The sequence below is a fragment of the Beta vulgaris genome, chromosome 2, assembly GCF_026745355.1.
Source record: "Beta vulgaris subsp. vulgaris cultivar EL10 chromosome 2, EL10.2, whole genome shotgun sequence".
NCBI classification, from domain to species: domain Eukaryota; kingdom Viridiplantae; phylum Streptophyta; class Magnoliopsida; order Caryophyllales; family Amaranthaceae; genus Beta; species Beta vulgaris.
This window is the reverse complement of record NC_079203.1, coordinates 32121013-32138375: the sequence shown is the minus strand read 5'-3', so window position 1 is coordinate 32138375 and position 17363 is coordinate 32121013. Positions and strand designations below refer to the sequence as shown.

At 37.6% G+C, this 17363-nt stretch overlaps 1 protein-coding gene across 1 annotated transcript; it reads left to right on the top strand.

Moving 5' to 3' along the window:
* Positions 1-1770: 1770 nt before the first annotated feature.
* On the top strand, positions 1771-2211 carry LOC104906124 (dirigent protein 9). Its single transcript, XM_010694840.2, has one exon. The coding sequence runs from the start codon at positions 1771-1773 to the stop codon at positions 2209-2211; it is 441 nt and encodes a 146-aa protein (XP_010693142.2).
* Positions 2212-17363: the final 15152 nt, after the last annotated feature.

Here is a 17363-nt window from a genome sequence, read left to right as displayed (position 1 = left end):
TCAAAATTCAACCTAACAATCAAAATTTCAACCCAACTAACAAATAACAATCATACTTCACAACAATGAACAATCAAAACTGCCATTAGAGAGGATTCTTGAACTGCCAACTACTAATTGCTTAGTGAAGTTTCATTTGTAAGTTCTCCGAATAAGATTCAAACATGTATATTTTGTTGATAGTGCCAAGTGCCAATCAAAGCTTGAGATATCACAACAATCAAAACTGCCAACTAACAATCTCAGAGGAAAGAGAAAGAAAGTTACCTGAACGCCGAAGGCCGAAGTGCTGAACGCCGACCAATCTCAGAGAGTGGAAAGAGAAAGAAAGCCTTCAACAGTCGACTTACAGGCCATAGCCCATAGCAATTACCAAAACTGCCATTAGAGAGCCGAGAGGAAAGAGAAAGAAAGTTAAGAGGGGACTAAGAAAATTCAGGAATCACGAAATTTAGGACTGGATTTATCTTCTAACAATAAAAGTTAAGAGGAGACTCAAATTTAGGGCTAAATCTAGATTACAATTTGCGGAAAAAGAAACTTATCATTTTGTCGGACGAGACGACGACCGAGACCTGAAGAGTTGAGAAAAGACTCCAGCGAGACTCCGACCGTCGCCGAAGAGCTGAAGAGCGATCTCCGAGAATTGAGATCAGTTGAGAGAGAGAGTGACTGAGTTTGAGAGAGTGAAGATGTTCAAATGAAACGGCGCTGAAGTATTAGGTCGCCTGATTTTTTGCGATTTTTTGGATTTTTTTTTTTAAGAAAAAAAACAGGGGTAGCACGTGCTACCCCTTGTTACCACGCACGTGGCTCCAACACTGAGTGTTGTGTATCTTTTTAATTATTGTTTCCGTGTTATTTTATGGTAAACATTCTGGTTTTGAATTATTCGGTCAAACATGAGTTGATTGGGCTATAAATTAATTTTATTGATTTTTTTGGGCAAGTTTATGTATGTAAGTTTTGGTTTTGAATATTTTCGGACAATGAATGAAATTTGATAGAATCTTTTTCTTTGACAAGGAATGCATGTTACGTGGTATTTTTGTTGATGGGTATTATTGAATATGTAATATTGTTCAGGTTGATGGTTAAATATGTAATTTTATAGGCCGGACATCAGTTTCCCTTCACGTACTAGAGAGATATTTATGAATTTTGCTACCTTTTAAGGAAAACATTTGCATATTACTTGCAGGCTGCAGCCAACTACTAGTTATTAAACCAAATTTGCAACGTACACTTTCTTCCATGGTTAGTTTTACTTGTAATAAAACCAAAACTACTCCATCAAAGCTACTCCACCAAAGCTACTCCACCAAAGCTATACTCGATAGTCGATATATAAACAAATCTCTATGCAAATCAATGCCAAAAGAACAAGCAATGAACATGATCTCCCACTCTCTTCTACCATCTTCATAAATCATGTCCACCACCTCAATTCCATGTATGTCAATAACTTTCTTCATCTTCTTCCTCTTCTCAATCATACCTTTCTCTTACTCAGCCCGAATTCTCCTGGCAGCCGCCAACCCGCCTCAACCATTTCGACATCCAACTCAACCCTCAATCACATTCTTAATGCAAGATATACAACCTTCATCAACAAGAAACACACTAAACCAACAACAACAAGCACCTCCCTTCTCAAAGCCTTTAAGAACATACCCTTCAACATTTGGGAGCATACCTTTACCCTACCAAACTAACCCAGTAAATCATAACACTCCTACACAAACACCACTAGATATGCCCACTTTCGAGATGTCGTTCCCGGCAACAAGCACTCTCCTTGAAGAGCTAGAATATGGGTTAGTCACCAACATTGAAGAGAATATTTACGTTGAAAACTCGGTGTATGGACCGATGTTGGTGGGAAAAGCTAGGGGGATTTATGTGTCCATGAACTCACTAGAGGAGGCAAATTATCATATCATGGCAATGACTGCAAGTTTCACTATTGAAAATGGAGATTATAATAAGAGTAATGATGAGATTGATAGCTTGAAGTTTTTTGGAGTTCATGAAAATAAAGATGTTTTAGAGTGTCATGTTGCTGTGATTGGTGGGACAGGCAAGTTTAAAGATGCTAATGGATATGCTGCTATCAGAGTAGTGAGCAGAAATTATAGAGGATCTTATGATATTGAGGAGTCAAGTGAAGATGCAAAAATGATGCTTTTGTACAATGTTTATCTTAGCTAAATTAAGTATGTATTTGTACAGGGATATTTATTTAATTGTATGTTTTATATATAGGACTAATCTAGTTCTTGATTTAAACTTTCTGTACTGTTAAAATTTTGGGACTTAGTTACATTTTACAGCTAGAATTTCGTTATAGGTAACATGGATAATTTCCCTTGTAATATTTATTGAAATAATACACCCATAATAAAGTGGATAATTATCTGAATATGTATTGATTGTATATGAAATTAACCAAGCACTCCAAATATCCAATCTTTCAACTGTCTCTAAGTTTAGGCTAGCAAGTGAAATCCTTCCACTTATAAGTGATTGTAAATGAAATTAACGATTACTCCAATCTTTCAACTTTTTCTTGGTTCAGGCTATCTAGTAAGTGAAATCCTTCCACGTATACGTGTAAAATAGTCTAAATTGCAAGTTCTTGTGCATTTTGAATGCAACTGAGTGTGTTTGTACCATCAACCCAATGAAAAACATATATCTTTAAGAATAATACACTTAGGCGCGTTCTTTTGAACGGGGAGAAATTGAACTAAATTGAACCGAATTAGACCGCGAGACACTGAACTCGGAGAAACTGAATTCAACTGAGAGAAACTAAAGTGCAAGGAGCAATTGAACTGAACTACACTAAACTGGAAATTAGTCCAAAAAAACAGGGCCTTATAAACTATTGGGATTAGGAGTGAATGAGTCTGACAAGCTCGTGAACAGTTCGGGCTCGGCTCGGTCAAAGCTCGACTCATTGTAAGTCGGCTCGAGTTCGGGCTCGGCTCGAGATTTAAACGAGCCGAGTCGAGCTAAGCACAGCTCGATTATTATTATATACTAAAAAAATATTTTATATTAAAAAAATACTTTACATTAAAAAGATATTTTATATTGGAATCATCAATGATGATGGAATCATTGAACTCACTTTATACAGATTTTTCGCAAAATCAATTTTCCAAACAAGCTCGAGCACATAATCGAACTCGAGTTTGAACTGAGCCTGAAAATGAGCTCGAGCCGAGCACGAGCAGCAAAAACTAATCACGAGCGGGAGCCGAACCGAGCCGAGTCAAGTGCCATTCGGGCTCGGCTCGACTCGTTCGATAAGTACCCCTAATTGAGATAGGGGATCTTATTCATTTTCATACAACGTTGAGGAAACTGGAAAAGGAAGGGGATGAGTAATGACTCTACCAAATTTGGAAGATTTTGTGAAGAGAATGCAACCTCACTCTTTCCTCCCCTTCGCTCAACATTGGTGTATCCAGACAAAGTGTGAGCGTTTTGGTAGAGAACACCAAATTAGAATAATATGAATTATGAATCTACTTATGCGTTTGACTAGGCATACCATATAGCTTAGTAACTAACACAACTTTAGCTCTAATAAAGTAATGATATTTTCATTTTTTAACTGCACATAATGATACTCATCAATGTATATGAAAGAACTTAGAAATGTGCATTAGATATATACTAGGTTTTGGTTTTGGATATGTGCATATTACACGAAAACTTTTTAGTTTAATAAGAATTATTGGATAATATTATCCCTTTTACATATAATATTATCCAATAAGAATGTTTATATACCAACTATATTCAAAACATATAAACAATTTTTTACGTTTATTCGATCAACAACTTTTTTGTATGATAAAAAGGCTCCTTTAAATTAGTTATAAAGTTACTTAGCAGATATATATAGCTTATATGTTTTGGAAGTTTTTTTTATATGCTATATATTAATCGTAGTATTAGACATCCCATATTCTTTCTTATAAATTAATACTATTGTGCACTTTTTACTCGTGACTCTAGAAACAACTACATAAAATTGGCTGCGCTATTGATGTAAACTAGTCTCTAGAGATACAAGCCCACATGCGATACAGATTGTCCTTGACTTTTAATACCACCAATAGAAATTGCCTTTTTTGAAACCTCGTAGGAAATTTTGTTTCATTTAATGGATATCACACGAGGTATAAGTACCTTATTCTACCTTGCTATCTGAAATGACCACAACTTGGATGATTGATTTTTTTACATGCTTGAATACCAGCCTAATACTGCTACATAAACAAGATGTTGGATAAATATTCCTCAGTACATCAGTAGTGTATCAACCTTTAGTCTTATAATATAATGATTCTTTAGACCGAAACATCTAATGATATTTAGAAATTCGATGGAGTAGATTCTCATGCTCGTATAATTAGGTTGCACTTTTCCTTATAAATTGCATTTAAACTTTATTATATTAATTAATTTTTCGAGAAATTCAGACGACGCATGATCATTCACCATCTCCACTATTTCATGAGTCGAAGCAAGAATGTTCATAATTTGAAAATACTTAGATTCCTCCAAGTGATCCTCTAGCTAGGTGGCTAGATAAGTTCTTCATCATAGATGATATAAGATCATTTCCACCATCCATAAAATTATATTGACAATGAGTATCACTAGGGGAAAAAAACAGAAGGACTGCGCAAGAAGGGCTGCGCTTTTGTCAAAAGCGCATCCCTATTATTGAAGGGTTGCGCTTTTGTAAAAAAGCGCAGCCCTACAAAACAGAAGGGCTACACTTTTTTAAAAAAGCGCAGCCCTCCAGTTAGTAGGGTTGCGCTTTATGAAAAAGCGCAGCCCTTCTCACATTAGAAGGGTTGCGCTTTTGAAAAAAGCGCAGCCCTACACTTTGAGAAGCGCTGTGCTTTTTAAAAAAGCGCAGCCCTTCTGACTTAGTAGGGCTGCGCTTTTTTTAACTAGCGCAACCCTACTTAAATTTTTTTTTTGCTTGAATAATTGCGTGCATGTACAGTAGAGCATTCTATTTCGAGTACAACATTCCCTCCCTTAGAGAATTACGAGCGAAAAAACAGCACCCACCACTATGCTGCCCTAATTCGAGTGTTACACCACCACCACCACCACTACTGCTGCCCTAATTCGAGTGCACCACCACTACTACTGCCCTAATTCGAGCACCACCACCACCACTACTGCTGCCAACACTTTGCTCCACCACCACCAATTAATTTGAGTGGTATTTGCGAACCACCACATTTGCGCACCACCACATTGCGCACCACCACCTTGCGCAGCACCCACCACATTGTGCCCACCACCTTGCGCACCATTACCCTTCTCTTCTCGATCTCCACCATTTGAGTGGTTAATTAGGTATGAATTAATTTTGTTTTTAAGTTACTTTTGTTTTTCTTAATTGAATTAAATGGTTAATGTGCAATGTGGGTTTTGTCAATTGTAGGAAGAAGAGGCTAAGGAAGGCAAGTAAAGTTCCAAGTATCTCTTTTCTCTTCATTGCTCGTCGTTGGTGCTAAGAGGTAACTACTTTAACATGTAGACAAAGTTGAATTTATTGAATGTATATATGTATTTTTATAATGTGTATATATTTGTTGATATGAGATTGTATGAAAACGCAATGGATTTAGCTATATATGAAATCTACAAGTTGTTTAATCATCATCATATATGCCTAGATACCCGTTCAAGACTTACTCATTAGGAGTAAGTCTTGAATAGTCCCGGTTTGGGACTGTTCTTGGACGTTTGATCTCACTTAGGTGGTGAATGTGTGTCTTCTTTTCAATTCTGAGGAAAATCTTGGCTTATCATTTCTCAACATTGTTCTCTGGGTACATATGTAGATAAGCAATTATACATTGTGTACTTGGAGAACTGTAGGGAAATGCTGCCGGATTTTCCTTAGAATTGAAAAGTTGGCATATATTCACTAGTGAGATTAGACGTCCAAGGATGGGTTAGGTTAGAGTGATAAGGACCTTTGACTGCATGCATACAATTGAACATGTCACTATCTTAGCTTGCTGTATACGTATGTGATTTGAATATGTGAGTGTGTGTACTTTAATAATGATTGATTCAGTATAATGAATGTTGTGTTTAATTATTAGAGGTGGTCTTCTTGAATGAGATGGATCGTACTTGGATGTATGGTAGTCGTGAATCGATTGAGTTTGTGAATGGGGTCTCGGAATTCTATGAAGTGCATTAGAATATCAAACATCCTCTGGAGCAGTCGACTTTTATTGTCCTTGTTTGGATTGTAGAAATGTGAGCAAGGTTACTAGTATACATGTGGTTAGGGAGCATGTCTTTCGCCGTGGGTTTAGGCCTCAATACCACGTATGGGTTTGGCATGGTGAGCAGGGGAGGTATATGGGAAGTTCTGGAATAAAGAATGATGTATGTGAAGAAAAAAAAGAAGGATGATGATGAGTTAGGGGATGAGAATTTGGATGATGAATTTGGAGATGACGATAGGGATCGGGTAGACGAGATGATACACGAGGTTGAAGATCAGTCGTGTAGACGACCTCGTATTTTTAAGTCTATGTCTCAGGCTGCTGAAAAGCCATTGTATCCAGGTTGTACAAAGTACACCAAACTTTCCGCGGTGGTAACACTGTTCAACATTAAGTCGAAAGCTGGTTGGACGGACTCTAGTTTCACATCGTTGTTGGAAGTTTTAGCTGAGATGCTCCCTGATGGAAATGAACTGCAAAGTCATACTATTATGCGAAGAAGCTGATGTGTCCTTTGGGTTTAGAGTACGAGCGGATACATGCTTGTCCTAACGATTGTGTGCTTTATCGTAATGAGTTTGACCATTTACATGAGTGTCCACGTTGTGGATTGTCGAGGTACAAGCGTGAAGGAGCTGGAGGTAGTGAAGGACCACCAGCCAAGTGTTGTGGTATCTACCCATAATACCTAGATTTAAGCGCATGTTCTCAATTAAAGGAGATGCGAAGAATTTGAGGTGGCATGCAGATCGTAGGAAGAAAGACGGTCTGCTCAAGCATCCGGCTGATTCGCCTGAGTGGAAAACAATCAACAGGGTGCATAAGTCATTTGGTAATGAGGATAGGAATATGAGGCTTGGATTATGTACGGATGGCATGAACCCTTTTGGCAATCTCAGCTCGCAGCATAGACATGGCCAGTAGTTTTAGTGGTTTACAACTTGCCTCCTTGGTTGTGCATGAAACGCAAGTACAGATGCTGTCGTTGCTTATATCGGGGCCCAAACAACCTGGAAATGACATAGATGTATACCTTCACCGCTTGTTGAAGATTTACAGAAGATGTGGAACGAAGGAGTGTTAGTATTTGATGCGTATGCTAATGAGATGTTCACTCTGCGTGCCATGCTTTTTTGTACTATGAACGATTATCCAGCTTATGGGAACTTATCTGGGTATAAGACTAAAGGAAAACAACCTTGCCCGATTTGTTTAGATGACATGAAATCTATACATCTTAAGGGCTGCAAACATGTGTATATGCGCACACGAAGGCTCCTCAGCCGCGACCATCCCTATCGGTTTAAGAAGAAGGCATTCGATGGGACGGTTGAAGAAGAAGTTGCTCATAGACCATTAACTGGTACTAAGTTTATAATCAGGTGAAGGGCATTGAAAAGTCTTTGGTAAACCTGCTAGTGAGGTTGATCGACCTACAGGATTATGGAAAAAACAGTCCATTTTTTGGAAACTCCCATATTGGAAAGATCTAAAGGTCAGACATTGTTTGGATGTCATGCACATAGAGAAGAATGTTTGTGAAGCTATTATCGCGGCACTTATGAATATTCCGGGCAAGACAAAAGATGTTAAGGCGTCACAACTTTACTTGGAAAAAGAGGGGATTCGACCAGAGTTGTGGGCTCTGAAAAGGGACGGAAGGAAGAAGAAGAGAGGGGAGGAAAGGGTTGATGATGAAACTCAGAAAAGTAAAAAGGTGGAGGATTCGGAGAAGAATTATTTGCCATCGGCTTGCTACACGATGTCGCGTGCAGAGAAACGGATTTTTTGCAAGTCATTGTATGGCATTAAGGTCCCTTTTCTTCAAGGCCAAGCTAGTGTCGGGGTGGATCACGAAGCGGAGAAAAGTCGGGGGTACAAAGAAGAAGAACATCTACGGGGGAGCAACACATTCTTCTTCTGAGGTTTCACCGGACACATCATTTGAGGCACCCTCCAAGTTTCCATATCAGATATTGAGGCATATCACACCTGAGGAGTGGCATGCATTTGTTGCACAAAAAAAACCCCGGAAGCTGTTGTAAGAATATTTTACTAGCTAAGATTTAATACTTTTAGATCTAATATTATTGTATAACACCATATCTAACCTTTGTTTATATTTGTGTGTTTCAGGCATCTCGTGAGAAAAATAGCGCGAATGCAAAAGCTAGGAAATACTATCACCTACTGGGTTCTCAGTCCTATGGTCAGGCGAGAGAATCGTGGATGTATAGACATTACCCCACGATTGCGTCGACCACGACATCGGGCACTAGCTCTACGACGACAGTTGCACAGCCTCGACAACCAGATAGAGTGCTCGATTGGTGGTGTTCCATGCATGGGGTTGATGCAAAGGGACAGAGAGTCATACCTATCCGGAACAAAACAGATAGCTAATGCCATTGTAAGTACATATTATAAGTTTTTGATAAGGTATACATAATAATATAACTTGTGCGCTCACGAGTATTTCTCTCTTATCCTTATGCAGATTGGCTTGAAGGAAAAGGAGGCAACTGGTAAGTTCACTCCTAGAGGACAAGTTGATGCCTTACACGAGACTCTAGGACGGGACCAGTATGGACGTGTGAGGGGCTAGGAGGTGTCCGCCTGGGGTGGAAAGGTGTATGGTGATCAATACACCTCTCGTCAAAATCCAGTGCCTCCAGTGTCAATTCAGCAGCTTCCATAGATGTGGAGGCTATGAAACCCAGATTCGGGAGGAGCTCAGAGCGGAGATGACTCAGAATTTCAACGCCATTTTGGCGCAGATGGGCTTACCGACTTTTGGTGCTTTCTCGCAAGGCAGTGTTCCTATGCAGCCTGTTCCTACGCAGCCTCATCCAGATCCGGAGTTCACGGTAATCATTTAATATCACAACTATTGTTCTTAAATATGTTGTTTCATAGACTAACTATGAATAGAGTTTTTTTTAAAGAAAGAGACACCATGTGAGCTATTAGCTCAAGGAGATGGTCATGGCAGTTTCATTGTCGTTGCTTATGGCTCTGCACAACCCCCTAGGGGTCGGGTACGATTGCACAACTAGCCAATCGCTGATATTCACTATGTGGTCAGCGTTTCAGACATGTGCCCGGTTTCGAAGTTTATCTTCCGCTGCCGAATGCAGAAGTTGGTGTACATCAGTGACTGATGCCCTTAGCAGTTATGTTTTATGGCCGTGTGCATTCGTGCGGTTATCAGATCAGGTACAATGATTAACATAAGTTATATACATAGTTTTCTTTTATAGTTCCTATATATGATTGTTAGTAATATACATGGTGCGGAAGGCCGACAGGAAGGGAAAGAAGGTAGCTTCACCTCAGGAAGGCCGACGTGCCCAAGTGGATAAATATTTCTACGGCAAAGTCTCCACTCATATTACGGAGATCGAGGTGGTGCAAGGCCTTACTCAACCGTGCTTTTGGCTACATGAGTGCACTAGCGATGTAGACGATGAAGGAATGATTGAGATTAAGTTGTCGCACCACCAATTCCATTACTTTGAGGAGTCATCGACCTTCATTTCTAAGGTTGATATTAAAGAATTCTTACTTGAGGAAGAGTTGAATGTTTCCATGATACAAACATTCATGAGGTAATACTTTATTAGTATATAAATTAATAAATATACATATAGCCTTAATTAAGTAGTATCAATCCAACTAATAACTTCCATAATAAGTAAGTTTTTTTTAATCAATATGATTTCTCAGGCTATTATACAATGATTTGAGGCATCGTGAGCCAATGTTTGGTTGGTTATGTCCAAGCTTAGTAGAGATACAGTTGCGTACAAAACAAAAGGAGGTGAAAGCATATCTCAAGGATTCTTTCAAGCATGTTCTCGTCTTGGATATAAGATCATTCTTTTTCCTTACATTGAATCGTATGCTTCTTAAACTCACTTTTTACTTTAATTAAATTGACCTATTAGTTGTTCTACGATAATAATAAAATTTTTATTGTTGTAGGAACCATTGGACACTGATTGCCATATGTTTGTCACGTAACGAAGTCTACCACTTTGATTCTTTCGTAAAAAACAATACGGTCCTTACTAGTCAATCATTGTTAAATAGGTAGCCTAATCGAAATCAATATATGCACACTTATTAATATTAAATGTACATCTAATCTTATAAAATGTATTGATGTAGTGTGATGAAGGGGATTACTGCATCTGGACTTCGACAACCAAAACCTCCTTTTTGGCATTTAGTCGAGGTAACATAAGTAATTTTTTGCATCCATTTATAGAAACACATAATACACATCTAACATGTCATTTATTGCATCTTTGGTGAATTTTAGTGTCCGGTACAAGAAGGTGAACGTGCGTGTGGGTATTACGTCATGAGGTTCATGCTCGATATCGTCAACATTGCAAAGATGTTGGTGATCTTCGAAAGGTATGTAACTTTTAGGTTTCCAATTGTTGTTTGTTGCATTTCCGGCCTATTTTGGCCTTTTCGCTCCTAAAATGTAGTTATGAAGTGATTTAACCCCAAATCTCTTAACATGATTATATGAGGCATAATATAACTAGTATGTAGATTCTTAGGCTTGCATATGTTGTTGTTGCATTTCGGGAACGAAAAGGCCATTTCCGACCTATTTTGGCCTTTTCGCTCCCAAAATGTACTTATCAAGTGATTTAACCCAAAATTTTCTTTGAACATGATTATATGAGGCATAATATAACTAGTATGTAGATTTTAGGCTTGCATATGTTGTTGTTGCATTTCGGGAACGAAAACGCCATTTCCGGCCTATTTTGGCCTTTTCGCTCCCAAAATGTATTATGAAGTGATTTAACCCCAAATTCTCTTTGAACATATTATATGAGGCATAATATAACTAGTATGTAGATTCTTAGGCTTGCATTGTTGTTGGTTGCATTTCGGGAACGAAAAGGCCATTTCCGACCTATTTTGGACTTTTCGCTCCCAAAATGTACTTATCAAGTCATTTAACCCCAAATTTTCTTTGAACATGATTATATGAGATATATTATAACTAGTGCGTAGACTTTTAGGCTTGCATTTTATTTTGATTCAATTTCGTGAAGGTATATGGCATTTTTAGAAGTACTAACTACGGTAAAATGATTGAATTCTTATATATGTGTTTATTCCTTGGTTGTTTTGCAAGGTTTATGCGAATTCCACACCACGTTTGAGGAACTTCACCAAAGAAGAAATTGATGAAGTTCGGGATAAGTTGGCGTCCCACATTACCGATGATTGCATAGGATGAGATTTAGCTCGAATGTACTAGTTTCTATCAATCCTATGTACACTTTTTACATTATTAAATATATCTGAAGTTAATTATTACCTTTCTCCACTTGTCATATATTATCGTATTGCAATTTGCAATTTTTTTTGTCCAAGGGAGGTTTTGGGTGGCGGTGGGGGTGTGGGGGCTACTAGGCAGTGGGGTGGGGTGGGGGCTGGAGGGGCAGTGGGGGTGGGGGCTGGGAGTGGCAGTGAGGGTGTGGTGGGGGCTGCTGAGCAGTGGGGTTGGGGGCTGGGAGTGGGAAGTGGGGGTTGGGGGCTGGGAGTGGGCAGTGGGGGTGGGGGTGGGGTGGTGGGCTGTAGGGCAGTGGGGTGGGGCTGGGAGGGGCAGTGGGGGTGGGGGCTGGGAGGGGGCAGTGGGGTGGGGGGTGGGTGCAGTGAGTGTGGGCAGTGAGGGTGTGAGGGGTGGGCAGTGGGGGTGTGAGGGTGGGAGGGGTGGGTGTGAGGGTGGGAGGGGTGGGCAGGGGTGGGCTGCTATGATGCTGGTGCATGAGCAAATAATGCAGGCAAAAAAAAAAAAAAACTATCAGTGAAGGGCTGCGCGAGTTTCCACTAGCGCAGCCCTTCTTCTTAGAAGGGTTGCGCTAGTTGTAACTAGCGCAGCCCTTCTTCTTAGAAGGGTTGCGCTAGTTGTAACTAGCGCAGCCCTTCTTCTTAGCATGGCTCCTGGAGCCAGCAGCCCTTCAAGCTTAGAAGGGTTGCGCTTGTTGAAAAAGCGCAGCCCTTCAAGCTTAGAAGGGTTGCGCTAGTTAAAAAGGCGCTGCCCTTCAAGCTTAGAAGGGCTGCTTTTTTGCAAAAAGCGCAACCCTTCTAAGCTTGAAGGGTTGCGCTTGACTAGCGCAGCCCTACTTGAAAAGTTAAGGGCTGCTGTTAAAAAGCGCAGCCCTACATGCCATTTTCTGCGCAGCCCTTCTGCTGCATTTTTCCACTAGTGTATATAGTTCCCTTTCGATGATATTAAACCAAATGTACGTTAGGTCAATGTTCGTCACTAGCATCACTATTGTACCAACCATCAGTCTTATATAGTGATTAATTAGAACGGATCGGAATGAAAATCTAATGGTATTTAGGAATTTAGTGAAGTAGATATTCATCCACTTCTAAGTTATACTTTTCCTTATAAATTGCATTTAAATAATTTTATATTCAATTAATTCCCTAGGTAATTCATACAACACATGATCATTTACCGTCTCCACTATCTCATCTGTCGAAGCAAGAATATCAATCATTTGAAAATACTTACGTTCCTCTAAATGATCCTCGAGGTGGCCGATTACATGTTTTTATTCACTATAGTTGATATAAGATCATTACTACCTACAGTATAAAATTGACAATGAGTATATAGTTGTGTGCGATAATATATACTCTTGTCCAAAGTTAAATAACTTACATATTATTATAAGCTCAATTATGATATGGATATTAACGATGATGATCAAAATTTCAAATATCAAAATTTCAAATCCAATATTGATCAAACTCGTTGCAATACCAAATTCCAAATCCTTATATTACGTTACTATTTACGATATAAATTAGTCAGTATATAGTTTTTATATTAATATCATAGTGTAGACCCTTAAAAGGTCACTATTGTGTACGAATTTCAATATTTCTTTAGTATTTAGTCTATGCTTCTATTTGTATCTTCATTTATCGTAAACGTTTGATACTTTTATACTCTTGAACTGCATAATGGATCAGAGTGATTAAAAAATTGATAAATATAATTTTTCCTTGTTGGTTTTTTTCCTCCTAAATTTTTTTCTGGGTGTGACATGTTCGTACTTCCCACTTTACATTCGCCTCCCAAAAATTATCCTAAATGACTCCTGTAACCCACCATTAACCTTTATTCCTTGATTTCTTCTAAAAAGAAATCGAAGAGAACAAAAAAAATATGGAGTTACGATTTTAAAATTTATCAAGTCAACACCAATTTTTATATTAATTAAACTAATGTGGAACATATAAATACGTATTAGTGTATAACATATGTGTGTTTTGTGAGTTTTTCGTATGATTTACAATTTATTGTTATGCTTTTATATAAGAAAATGTGGAAACAAAAGTATATGGACAAAACAATTGTAACCAATACAAAAACTTTATCCAATTCTCGCGAAACAGTTTCACTCCATTCTCTCTCAACATCCAAATAAACATGTTCCTCCTTCAAAAACATCTTTCTCTCTAGAAAATCAAAAAGTGAAGAAGCAACCGAAACTTAGTGTTCATTTATGCGAGGAAAACCAACTAATTAATTTTGAATACTTACAATCTATTTTTTGACATATATAATGATAATAAATGGTAATAAAAGTTTAGGAAGAAAATAGATATGTGAGATGAAGTAGCATTACTAGAGATTTCTTTTACAAATTCACAATATAATGTCCTACAATAAGTATGTATATACTTAGCGTAAGTCAATTAATTTTAACTAACTTTCTATTGCTCAAGCTTATCTCAAACTCATGTAAATTTTATGATACAGTTATTCCATATACTCATTCAAATATCTATATCAGTTTTCTAAGATACATATTAAAAAAATCGCTTATTCTCAGTTGATGATGTGGGGTCCATTGTGTTGAGTAAAATATGTGTTGATAATGAATATTGATAACTTAACTTCAAATATAAAAATAAACTCAGATTGTTTAAGTTCGTTCAATATGTTAGTGAAATTTACATTAAAATATTGATGTGAAAATAGCCAAATAATTCCTGAAATACTATATGATATATATAAATAAGAAACAAGTGTAATGTGATTTGTTTAAAGCTCCTCTATGGGAATGTCGATTCAAAGTTTCAGTGTCTTTTCTTTGGTCTTTTTAATTTTTGCTTTGGTTCTTTCTATTTAGGTTTAGCAACTAATGTTATTTGGATCATAGTGGCGTACTCCTTCTACTCTACTGTTATCAGGTGTTCAGTTCAGCTCAGCTCAGCTCAATTCAGTTCAGTTCAGTTCAGTTCAACTCCATTCTTTTATAACCATTTTGTTAAATATTATTATTATGTTGGTCTAATTTAGTTTAATTATTATTATTATTTATTTTTATATCATTATTATTATTATTATTTCTATGTGTTTTTTTTTATTATAGCTTTACTCATTATTATTAAGAGGAACATAGTTTAGGTCAATAGCACAAATAAACCCATGTTTACATGAAAAGGCAAAAGCCTTTGTCCTCCTAAGACATCATTTACATGAAAGTTTAAAAACTGAATATCGACTTGTGGAGGATCCAAAAGAACTATGGGATAGCATAAATGAAAGATATGGGCATCACAAAAATGTGCTCCTCCCAAAGGCACATTATGACTGGACCAATTTGAGGTTCCACGATTTTAAAACAGTCAATGATTACAATTCAACATTGTTTAGAATTGTATCATTGTTGAGATATTGTGATCATCCCATCAAAGAAGAGCAAATGATAAACAAAACGCTCTCCACTTTCCACGCTTCCAATATCATACTGGCAGAACAATACAGGTTCAAAGCTTTCAAAAAGTACTCTGAGCTAATCTCAGTACTACTTGTGGCTGAACAAAATAATGATCTTTTGCTGAAAAATCATAATATTAGACATACGGGGTCTTCAGCCACCCATGAGATTAATGCAATAGAAAGCTCTAATCCACCAGAAGCAAATGTTATACATAGGGGTGGACGCGGTAATTACCGTGTCCGAGGGCGTGGACGTGGCAGAGGTCGATTTTCCCCAAGAAATAATAAGTTTAAACATTCTGATAAAAATTGGGGACAATCATCTGGAATTCAGAGGCAGACGTCCTATAAAGGAAATGATACTTGCCACAGATGTGGCATGACTGGGCACTGGGGCCGCACATGTCGTATTGCTAAACATTTGGTAGATCTATATCAAGCTTTAATAAAAAACAAAGGAAAAAATGTTGAAGCAAACTTTGTTAATGAAGCTACTACATTCATGCCCAGCCTTGATGTTTCAGATTTTTTTATGGATGATGCTAAAGCACAAAACAACTTTATTTAGATGACAATCCATTAATGTGCTTAGTTTAATTAATTGCTTCAATACTCACTTTCATGTATTCGTTCCCTGATTATTAATAAAATATGTATTTTTCTTATACTGATCATCGTATTTATTATTTATGAAGATATGAATTCATCAGAAGTTGGAACCAAAGACAATGTCTCCTGGACAGTGGGACAACACACACCATATTGAAAAATAAAGAGTATTTTTCAGAACTTACAATATTCCAAGCAAATGTTAGTACAATCTCTAGGACAACCAAGTTAATTGAAGACTCTGGAAAAGCCTGCATTATATTTCCAAATGGGACAAAATTGGTAATCAATGATGCATTATATTCGAGTAAATCTCGAAGGAACCTCATAAGTTTCAAAGATGTACGTCAGAATGGTTACCATTTGGAAACAATGACGGTGAATAAAAAGGAATTCATATACCTCATAGTAGAGAAATACGGCAAGAAATACATCTATGAAAAATTGCCAGCAATTTCCTCGGGACTATATCGCATAGATATACGTCCGATTGAAATTAATATGATATCTAATCAGAAGTTAGATAACAGAAAATCATTTACTCTATGGCATGATCGATTAGGCCATCCCGGCACAGGAATGATGCATAGAATCATTGAAAACTCAAATGGACACTCTATAAAGAATGTCAAAATTCCTCGGTCAAATGAATTAACATGCTCTGCATGCTCACTTGATAAATTGATAATCAGACCATCTATAAATAAGATTGTCATTGAATCTCCAACGTTTTTAGAAAGAATTCAAGGAGATATTTGTGGGCCTATTCACCCTGCATGCGGACCATTTCGCTATTTCATGGTATTAATTGATGCCTCTACTCGATGGTCACATATGAGCCTTTTTGTCAAGCAGAAATGTTGCATTTGCAAAGCTTTTGGCTCAAATAATTCGATTAAGAACTCAATTCCCAGATCATACCATAAAGAGAATAAGATCAGACAATGCAATGCTGGGGAATTTACATCCCAAATATTTAATGACTATTGCATGTCTATTGGGATTATTGTTGAGCACCCTGTACCTCATGTACATACACAAAATGGTCTTGCTGAATCATTAATCAAAAGACTACAATTAATTGCAAGACCATTAATAATGAGGTCAAAATTACCCTCCACTACTTGGGGTCATGCTATACTACATGCAGCAGCATTGATAATATTGGGTGCGTTGTACATGTACCTATTGCTCCGCCCCAACGTACTAAAATGGGTCCACAAAGAAGGATGGGAATATATGTTGGATTCGAATCTCCATCAATTATCAAATATTTAGAGCCAACAACTGGTGATTTATTTACGGCTCGATTTGCCGATTGTCATTTTAATGAGTCAATATTCCCATCCTTAGGGGGAGAGAAAGTGGACCCACAAAATATAAAATCGTAAATTACATGGAACGCATCGCAAATGTCGTTTCTGGACCCGAGAACAAATTCATGTGAACAAGAAGTCAAGAAAATTGTTCATCTGCAAAGTATTGCAAACCAATGCATTCACAAATACTAAGAAAGTGATAAAGTCACATGTACCTGCTGCGAATGCTTCGGAACGGATTGAAATTCCTAATGACAATAAGGCCATTGAAAATGAGTCAATAGCACGTCGAAAACGTGGCAGACCACCTGGTTCTAAAGATTCAAAACCGAGAAAAATGAAAAGGCAAGGGGAGACAACGAACGA